Source organism: Strongylocentrotus purpuratus, unplaced genomic scaffold (assembly GCF_000002235.5).
Source record: "Strongylocentrotus purpuratus isolate Spur 01 unplaced genomic scaffold, Spur_5.0 spur5_scaffold_8, whole genome shotgun sequence".
NCBI classification, from domain to species: domain Eukaryota; kingdom Metazoa; phylum Echinodermata; class Echinoidea; order Camarodonta; family Strongylocentrotidae; genus Strongylocentrotus; species Strongylocentrotus purpuratus.
The window spans coordinates 5,701,710-5,711,980 of NW_022145614.1; the positions used below are offsets into that span (position 1 = coordinate 5,701,710).

General features: G+C 37.5%; 2 protein-coding genes across 3 annotated transcripts in view; one reads left to right on the plus strand and one right to left on the minus strand.

Annotated features, from left to right (window-relative positions):
* Window positions 1-296: 296 nt before the first annotated feature.
* LOC581191 (ras-related protein Rab-35) lies at window positions 297-3,604 on the minus strand. The gene is made up of 2 exons (XM_781205.5): window positions 2,959-3,604; window positions 297-1,914 (listed from the first exon to the last, which is right to left on the minus strand). Exons 1-2 carry the CDS (start codon window positions 3,148-3,150, stop codon window positions 1,417-1,419), a joined length of 690 nt encoding a protein of 229 aa, XP_786298.1. The 5' UTR covers window positions 3,151-3,604; the 3' UTR covers window positions 297-1,416.
* Window positions 3,605-4,350: 746 nt separating this feature from the next.
* The window catches only part of LOC105436842, a 12,175-nt gene continuing 6,254 nt past the window's right edge, over window positions 4,351-10,271 (plus strand). The window contains exons 1-5 of one of the 2 annotated variants that reach the window (XM_030975851.1): window positions 4,351-4,462; window positions 6,505-6,688; window positions 7,571-7,620; window positions 8,183-8,244; window positions 10,003-10,227. In XM_030975851.1, coding sequence (XP_030831711.1) covers window positions 6,531-6,688; window positions 7,571-7,620; window positions 8,183-8,244; window positions 10,003-10,227 — 495 coding nt within the window. In that variant the 5' untranslated portion in view covers window positions 4,351-4,462; window positions 6,505-6,530. The remainder of the gene's footprint in view (window positions 4,463-6,504; window positions 6,689-7,570; window positions 7,621-8,182; window positions 8,245-10,002; window positions 10,228-10,271) is intronic. The other variant, XM_030975852.1, reaches the window with a different exon arrangement.

Sequence of the window (10,271 nt, forward strand, 5' to 3'; positions counted from 1 at the left end):
GAAGAAGAAGAAGAAGAAGAAGAAGAAGACGAAGAAAAAGAAGAAGAAGAAGAAGAAGAAAAACAGCACCAACAACAACAACAACAGCAACATCAACCCAGTATCAAGAAATAATTTTTCAGGAGTTTCAACTTCTAAGATTCATGAACAATGCAATCCTTTTTATCTACTTTTGAAAACATCGAATAGAAACTTAAATTCAAGATAAAGCAGGTATTTCACGAAAGGTGCTAATTTTGATTTTGTGCTAATAATACTCTCAAAACCTAAGAAGTACTATTTTTCAACAAAATCTTTTTTTTTTAAAGAAGCTGTACAGGAAGTAACCGTCTAATTATTGTTCGTGAATTGTTCAATTTATTTTATACATAATGATGATTGATGGATACTCATAACAATACAAAATAGTACTTACAAAGATACTCTTAACGAAAGTTACGCGGCATTAATTGGCCCGAAGCATCTGACTGGAGTAAATTTTGAGGGGCCGTCTTTGGTGAGGTGGGCAAAAGAGAGACATGTAAACACGTCCAAAATATAACACGAGGTGCATCAATTACAATGTAATGGTTAAAAATAAACCAAAATTGTAGACTTCTTCTTAAAATTGAATTTCCTACCACAGTCGATTGCGAAACGTTTAATCCCGATAATTAATTTCAGCCTTCCTTATCAGTCGGGATGATACACGCTCATTGTACTGGTATGAAGGAGCATATAACGAAAGCAGGAAGTGTCGTAATTGTATGCCTGGGTAAGAAGGTCCGTGGTTTATCTTCGTGGTTGAGTGGAATGTCTTAGACAAAGTTCAACACGAATCTATCAGTCTTGTTCCATGTTCTACAATTAAATACTTACAAACGTTGAGGTATCTTTTAAAGACCGTCAATACTACTGGGCCAGAAGGGATTAGACCACCCAGCCAGGTCAGTGACAGGTGGCTATCTCATCAACTCAGCTCTCAACTAACATAAGCAAAAGAGGATCATGATGGACCAATAGGCACCGATTGGGGAAGTTTTCTATATGGAGGGAGCAAGTAGCTAAAAATAGGACAGTGGGGCTTTAACTTCTGGTTCCTATACCGCTCATTAGACCCATCACTTTTAAAGCATCCAGCATTAATTTGAATACATGTTGCGTTGTTCATAATTGATATTCCTCTTTATGTAAACCAATTGCGTATGTGGAGACGAAACGTTATTTCTCTTCGACAAATGATATGGTGCTCCACTCTAAATGAGTGAACAACTCAATGACCGAATGAACGGATTTGAGAATACATGGTCCTAACAATGCATTTAGCTCTTATAATTCCTTGCTTATTCCATACAGAGGTGAGGAGAGTGATCATTGTACGTCTCATTATTAACAGTATATAATTAAAAAAAAGTTTGAAGGATAAATTCAACGCCGTCAATAGCAGCAGTTTTCCTTCCTGACCGACAACCTCAATCTAGTTCCTTTATTGTCCTTTCCCAACTTGATGGTGCCCATCCCTTCTGGTACCTCTGGCAAACTTCTAGTCCCGGTACTTTCCCGTTCATCTTTATAATTCTCCCACAGCGTCTGCCCAATCTTATGGAACATTTCTTCCACGTGGTAGTCCTCTTTGGCCGACACTTCGTACGCACCCAGGAAATCCTCAAAATTCGTCGCCATGACTTTTCGCGCGTGTTCGATTGTCGTCTGTCCGTCCTCGTATGTGTCCGGTGGCAAGTCCACCTTGTTCCCGACAAGGAACGTTAAAGTTCTATCCGAATGGTACTTTAAATCGTTCCTCCAGTATGAGAGCCTCTGAAGAGATTGGCTATCTGCGATGTCGTAGACGAGCAGGGCCGCTGTGGTCTCCCGAAAGTAATTGTCTGTGAGAGAGTGCATCCTTTCCATGTTCGCAGTGTCCCATAACTCAACCTGAACAACATGAAAACATGAATAATAGTATTATTATATGATAGATGATGTATAATTTTGTAACAGAAAATACTTTCAAACGATATTTTTAATTACGTCTTTAACATAATTTTATGTCGATTGCTCTACATATTAGTTTATATGTAAAAAGAATAAAGACATAAATGAGTGTAAATGTACGTACGTTATTGAATTTCATTAAATGCTTTCCGAACCTGTTGAAAGGTTTCCAGATATTATGTAAACCATCAAACGATATCTTCGAGAGTTGTTTTCAAACACAATAAATAAATGTACTTCCCTCTCATGCTGGGGCGGGAGAGGGGGGTGACAGGGTTGTAATCGTTTGATAATAATTGCGTTCAATGCAACACATCCTACTGTATCTCATTCCACTTTATGTTTTAAATTGTCATAATAGTTATTACACATTACCTATTGTTTTGAAAAGCTTGCTCGATTCGTTTTGATTTCATAAGCCCAATCTTATTCTTCGGCATATACTCCTTTCACTTCTTAAATTGAGATATGAATGATAAATTTCGCTATAAGCTTTTCAACACTGTAACACATCAAAATGTCAACAGAATACTGGTAAACAAAGGTTTACATTCAAAATCATACTACTTGGTTTCATGAGTTGTTCAGTTATGCACGAATCAAAAAAAAAAATTAAATTTGCCAAAATACAAACTGTTACTTTTATTGTGATGGTACAGGGTGACGAATATTGTACATGTCTCTCAATTCGTATAGAGATACTTTTGTATCTTTTTCTAGGCACTTTTAATTTGAAATCCAAATACTATTAGATTGAAACTATACGAAGGACCAAGAATAAAAGTATGTCTCTCAAATTTCCGTTGCAAGAAAGCCTAATTTTAGTCACCAGGGGGTCACCAGGCGATATGAATATATGCGATATAAGAAGAAGAACAAAACTATTTCTCAAGAATATAAAAGTACAGCCGGCTCCGAAAATAACCATAATTAAATACATTAATATTTCATAGATATCATGAAGTAATTTTGGATTGTTTTTACCTGTATAGGTTTGCTCTGTGGTCCAACTGGAAACTGCCTGTTATACTGATAGCTGTCCAGTGCTAGTGCTGTACACTGTGTCAGAGGTATGTCCCTTGCACGAAACCGTTGGTAAAGTGAAGTCTTGCCGACACCCGATTCCCCTAGGAGAATGACCTTGAATATAGGAGGCCTATGAGTACTGTACTGCATTCTGAGTTGTGTTTTTTTAAAAATATATATAGTTTTTAAGGTCGGCCAGTTTGTTACCTCAGGTTAATACTGTTGTCCTTCACATTGCCCCAAGTTGTAGCGGCTCTCTGTTCATATAAGACTCCATTATGTTCTGAAGACGTTGACGATGATCCTGAGATACGTTGATATTATCGTCATTTTCTAGCCATACCTCTTGAATCCACGGAATGAAAGAAACTACAGTTGTCGAATTTCCCTATCCTCCTGCTCCAAATATCTAACTCGGCTTACGACATGTTTTCGCAGCTTTTCCCTTTATGAAGTGATACGAAATTTCGAAGATAAAATCCGTCAAGGTGCTTTGTTACGTAGATGCACGTTTGTGGGATTGGATCACATCCGGTCCGTATTAACTCGGTCTGCATTGGATAATACAGGGAGATCCCGCTGCGGGCAGGGCTGACAAATTAGTGAAGGGGAAACTCCGACAAGCCTCTCAATTTGTCACTTCTTTCGTCTTATTAGCAATCGTGCGTCATCGCTAGTTTGATAGTTAATTGGTTATACTCATTATAATGGGTCTGTGGCTACATACACACAACCATATGTCAAAACGGGGTTAACATGATGAGTTGAAATCTTCCGTTAAATTGAAAAACTGGAAATGGTAATATTATTAATTATGGCTAAATATATATTAGTTAGGGTACCCGCACCCCCTCCCCATTTAGGCGAAGACAAAACATAAAACTAAAATTTGTATGCAGGGTCGTTCACCGGAAAAGGTCACACTCCCTGTTTACCATTTTCTAGAAACGCAACTACTATGCACCAAGCTCTAGTGAATTAAATGACCAATCCTTAAGCTAAGATTAAAAAATGGTTTCGTACTTGACATCATGAATAAAAAAAAAAGCAGACGAATATGTAAACAGCTTTGAGCTTTTAGATTTCAAAGATGAAAACAATTTTTTGTTCAAGAGTACTTTCACATCAAGAGTACTTTCACATCAAGACCAATTTTTTTCGTTAGCTGACTCCTTCGTATATTTGGTACGTTAGTTTATTTCTTATTTGAGTTTAAATAATTCAGTTATGTTGTTAGGGTTGCAAAATGTACCCCCCCCCCCCCCCCAAAAAAAAAGGGGGGTGGCAAAGGGCATCGAACAATCTAACTTGCGAGAGAGAGAGATTGCGACTTATTTTTCAGAAAAAAATGTTTGTCGCCCTCAACGTCAATTATTAGTATTGCCGAGCAACCAAAAAAACTTTTCCAGTCAGAGCCAAAAATTTCTTAATTCTACTCGCTTCTCTGGATGTGTTAAAAGAGGTAATGAATTGATATTAGGCATTCCAGATCTACCAAATAGTAGGTACACAATAATGTATCAAAACTGAAGTAACAGTTGCAAATTTTTCTTTATGTAGCTTAAAAGTTTACGCCTGAAAATCCATCTTCTTCGCCTCGGTCCCATGTGTTAATTTGTATGTATTGTCCGAAAAGGACGGCGTAGCTGATATATGCACAGTGCAGTGTCAGTAACTCCAGGCACACATAGATGCTTTGCTACCCTGGCTGTGTATTAAAAATTGTTCTATTGATTCTCCACATTCACCACTGTACAAAACTCAAATGAGTTCACTGAAAATCGGTACTTTAGTGACATTTGATGACACCTTAATAGCAGTTTCAAAATATTTTGAAAATTCAATTCGTGAGTCTAGTGTCCAAGTGTCAAACTTGCCGATAAGCCACATTGTATTCATTGTGTGCATTAAAGTGCAATTGTGTGCAGTGTGTGTAATTGCTGCCTCTCAGCATGTAGTACAGTGCTAGAGGTCAATACATTAGCATGCTTTGCTTGAGTGACTCTAGAGAGCTCCTTCGGAGCTCCACAGTCTGTTTTTGAAACGGCAGGTTAGGTCACATTTTTTTGCAATGTAACCGAACGATTCATCCATGTTGTATTGTTCATTCAATTACATGGCAAAGAGAAAGTATGCATGCGCAGTAGCGGCGGAGCAAATATGAATAATCATATTATAGAGCGCCGTTCACTCGAAATTGCTGAATATGCAAGAGGTTGAGAAGAGCTTTGTCTCTTCGATTCATGCATATTCAGCAATTTCGAGTGAACGGTGATACAACATGGATGAATCGTTGCCTTGTCGGGTTCGGACGAAAAATCACCTTTTTTTCCTATCGAAGACTTCTTCAAAGTATAATTTTAAGTAGTTGGAAAGATGCCCAGAGGAGTCCAAAGACATTGTAAGTCAAACTGTAATTACTACCTCTTTACATTGCGAAAAAATGTGACCCAACCCGCTGTGTGAATCGTTTTCAAAAAAAGGGCTCTCGAGCTCCGACGCCTTTGGCATCGGTGTCGGAGCTCCCAGGAGTTAATGCAAATGATGATGGAGGAGAAAGTCGACTGACCATCTGGCCACACATAGCAGCATTAGTATGCTTTTTGGGCACTAGTGTACTTTCATATCCATTTTTGTCCCGTAAGGGAGGGAGGGTTGGATGGTCAATGAAACCCTTATCAATGATAGTTTTTCCTATTCTGATGAGTTTTGATTTAGCATTAAACCATTACTTTTTACTGAAGAAAAAATATAGGTTAAAATAACTAGGCAAAACATAAATAATGTCTACACTTCACCCTTCATTGAAAATCAATATAGAAACTAGAGCTGTGTAGAATGAAAATTGTATTGGAATATTTCTATGCAATTCCATAGAATTTTATTCAAATTTTCATGTTGAAATACTAGTAGACTCTTCTCGCATGTTGTTTGTCTGGACATGATAATTTCAAATTTGAATATGGTAAATTTGAAAGAGTTTACTTTCATGAATGTTGTCAATCCTGTTAAGGCTGCATGTGTTTGACAATAAGTCTTAAATATTCATGGTAGTGGCAGTGTGGCTAGTTGATGTAGATTTTTGTGAAATCTACATGTAAGGGCACATGGGATATTTTTGTCTGCATTTATTACATGTTGAGAGTTGAGACCCCCCCCCCCCCCATCCTACAAATAGAAAATAAATAGAAAATAAATAATAATGCATATCCTAACTTGGAACTAGATTTCATAATTTTGCTATACCCCATTGTTTTCTTTAAATTTTTTTATAGTGATTATATTTTCTTATTCAACAAATTATTTTACAGCGAAGCACTTTTCACCTTTAAAACCAGAAGACAAATGTGAAATGATATCTGCAGGGGTTAATGTATAGAATTTGGTTCCAATTGAAAATTGTGTATGGCAATACCTTTACCTGTAACAAAAAACAATGATAAATACAAAATGATGTAAGGTGTTATACTATAAATGTAATTTCTTTTATCACACATTACACAGACAGAGGACATAACTGACTCGCCACGATGAATCCTCAACATCAGAGGTCCCTGTCAAGTGCCAGCATTGACAACAAAGCTTTCAGAGAGGCCATCTCTAAGATGCGGAATGACGTCTTCGAGAGTAAGGCCGAGACGCAGAGAGTACGAGATCAGCTCAACTGTCTTGTTATGCTTGTGAAGAGGTACCATTTGAAGTCCTATTTACCAACTTTATTTATAGATCAGCGATATGAAATTGGCCCCCAGCAACATTTGCTCTGGGCTTCTTTTTGTGAGCATGTAGGGCTTTGGTTAGAATGGCTTTTATTCAGGTTTAAAATGAGTGATTTAGTCAGCAATAGAAAGTGACCATGGAGTTTTTGTCACTTGAGCATGCACTACATTTTAATGCAAATATGTCTTTGATAATCGGCATGTCCCAATAACAACATATTGGTAATATTAAAGAGTAACAATCAGTACTTCCTTTGGATTTAGAGTTTAGATGAATTAACTCACAAAAATCATCATGAAAGGACTGTCTTTCACAAGAACACTGCAAGATTAAATGCAAAACTTGTTGATTTATAATGGGAGGGAACTGTTCCACAGAGCAATTTGCATTTGATCATTGCGTAGGAAATGCATTTATGATTTACATGACAAAACACAAATGTTTGTCATGAACAAGATACACAGACATGGTATCTTCATATTATCCTCCCAACTTCAACTGAATTGGTTCCTCATGTGAGTAGGAGATGTAGAATTCATGAACATCTTACCTCAAGTAATGGGAAAACAAACCGTTAACCATGTCAATGCCAAATGGAGGTATACAACATATAATAATAATTATAGTGCTTATATAGCGCCGAACACGTACCTTTATCAGAAGTCTCTAAGCACTCTACAAATAATGCAGAATAATTACCCTGGCTTATACAGTCTACATTCAATTCATTAATGGTAAGTAGCTTTAAATTGTTTGATCAACCATGCTATTGAGTCTAAGGTATGAATGATGCTCTAATTAAATTGAATAATAGAGAAGTTCTAATTTCTCCTATTTTTTTCTTCTACAGGGCTTGGACTGGGGATCAAGCAGCAGTTGTTCATGTTTCTAATATTGTTGGTAAGTTAAAAAAAATGAACTGCAGTATGGAATAGGAGTTTTGATTGCTTTTTTTTTTAATACCTTTTTTGTCTACTGAAACCTCACCTGGCTGATATTAATTTTCCATCTTAATCTCTCAATCTTAATCCCAATCCATTTGAATTTACATCGTGTTTTTTCCAATATGAATTCCACAATTAATTGGCTTGTAAACTATTTATATTTTATTCTTGATGAACAATGTTTACCCCCTAAGTTGTAGTTGGACGAGCAAGTGTGCGCTTGTAAAATGGCGACTGGCTGGAATGCTCCCCAGGGAGTGGAAAATGTGCATACATTGTTTGCGGGTAAGCCTGAATCTGATGACCGGGGTAATAATATATCTGTAAAGCGCTCAGGCACATCGTTGGATCGATGTATTGAGCACTATATAAACACAGAATATTATTATTATTACTAAAGAAACAACGGATAGTTCTAGAATGTACTGACTAAAATGCAGTTTTCTGGGGCTTTTTTGTGTGTCTGTTTTAGTAGGATACTAAGATAATATATTTATCCTTTTGTTTGATGATTATAGGTGCCCCTATTCCATCATTCCTGAGGAGAATGGAAGACGGTGAACTACATGGGGAGTTTAAGGTAAGGCATATGATTGACTGATTTAACTACCGATCTATTCTGGTAATGAAGGGATCAGTCTTCCCGTAATTCTTCGAAAACTTTCGAATGATTATAATATTCTTTGTTTTGAAGTCAAATAGGATTCAAAATTGGTAGAAAACTAGATGATAACACGAATATCAAGAGGGAAAATGTTTTGTAATTTACCGTACCCATTATCAATTTTACTGCTGCACAGTTTTAGGCAACTCAACAAATAAAAAACGTTCAATTTCTTGAATTTAGTTAGTCCATGACAAGGTACTCACTTTTTAAATTTTTTTGATACAAGTTTGTGAATTGTAAAATACAGTTTAGTTCCACAGGTGGAACATAAATCTTCTTTTGTGACTTTTCTAGGTCCAAATTATTGTAACTCTAACCATTACTATGCATGGTCTTTATTGATATTGTTTAAATCCATGGACCTAACTTATTGTTTGTTTATTTTTATGCCTCCGTTACGAAGTAGCTGGAGGCATTATGTTTTCGGGTTGTCCGTCCGTCCGTCCGTACGTCCCGTTCTCGTGATCGCGTTATCTGAAGAACCGATTGATGGATTCCTGCCAAACTTTGGTCATGTATGTATCTTGCAGAGCCGATGAACTGATTAGATTTTGGGGTCACGAGGTCAAAGGTCAAAGGTCACAGGGCTCATTATGTATGCAAAAACAGCTCGTGATCGCGTTATCTGAAGAACCGATTGATGGATTCCTGCCAAACTTAGGTCATGTATGTATCTTGCAGAGACGATGAACTGATTAGATTTTGGGGTCACAAGGTCAAAGGTCATAGGGCTCATTATGTATGCTGAAACAGCTCGTGATCGCGTTATCTCAAGAACCGATTGATGGATTCCTGCCAAACTTAGGTCATGTATGTTACTTGCAGAGCCGATGAACTGATTAAATTTTGGGGTCATGAGGTCAAGGTCAAAGGTCATGCGGCTCATTATGCATGCAAAAATAGCTTGTGATCGCATTATCATTAGAACAGATTGATGGATTCCTCCCAAACTTAGATCATGTATGTTACTTGCAGAGCCGATGAACTGATTAAATTTTGGGGTCATGAGGTCAAGGTCAAAGGTCATGCGGCTCATTATGCATGCAAAAATAGCTTGTGATCGCATTATCATTAGAACAGATTGATGGATTCCTCACAAACTTAGATCATGTATGTATCTTGCAGAGCCAATGAAGTGAGTAGATTCTTGGGTCATGAGGTCAAAGGTCAAAGGTCATGGGCTCATTATGTATGCAAAAATAGCTTGTGAACGCATTCTCATTAGAACTGACAGATGGATTACTATTTAACTCGGGACATCTTGCAGAGCCAATGAACTGAGTAGATGTTAGGGTCATGTGGTCAAAGATCAAAGGGTCATATATGTATATGAGAAATTGCTTGTAATCACGATATTCTGAGAACCTGTTAATGGATTACAATTGAACTTGAATTTGAACAATTTCTTCTGTTTTGGTTTGTAAAATTGCTCTATGACGGAGGCATCATTTCGACTGTGCGCAGTCAAAGTTCCATCTAGTTGTTTTTTTGTTTTTTTTTGTTTGATCCCTATAATAATGTACCTTTTAGGATAACTATATATCCAACTTCTTCCTGATCATTGCAAATCTTGTCATTTCTGTACATGTATGCCATTACATTCCTCTTGAACTGCTTGATTGTTGTTCACCTGTAATGTGATTCTCCTCTGTCGCACCAAACCAAACCTAGAATGCTGCCGTCCACCACTGGGCCGTGCTGAGCATCGGTCTTCTCAACAGACACTACCAGCAGCTGGAAGCAGAGGGCCTGGCCTACGCTAAGGCCAGACTACAGCACAGACAGGAGTACCTGGACCAGCAGCTTCAGGCCCATAGAGAGACCTTGATGAAGGAGAAGAGACTGCTCAAGAAAAGGATTCTGTCTGCAAATGCCCAGCCAAGGCTGCCTGAACAGGTGAGATGCAGGGTGTACATTGCAGGCAGGAAATACACATTTTG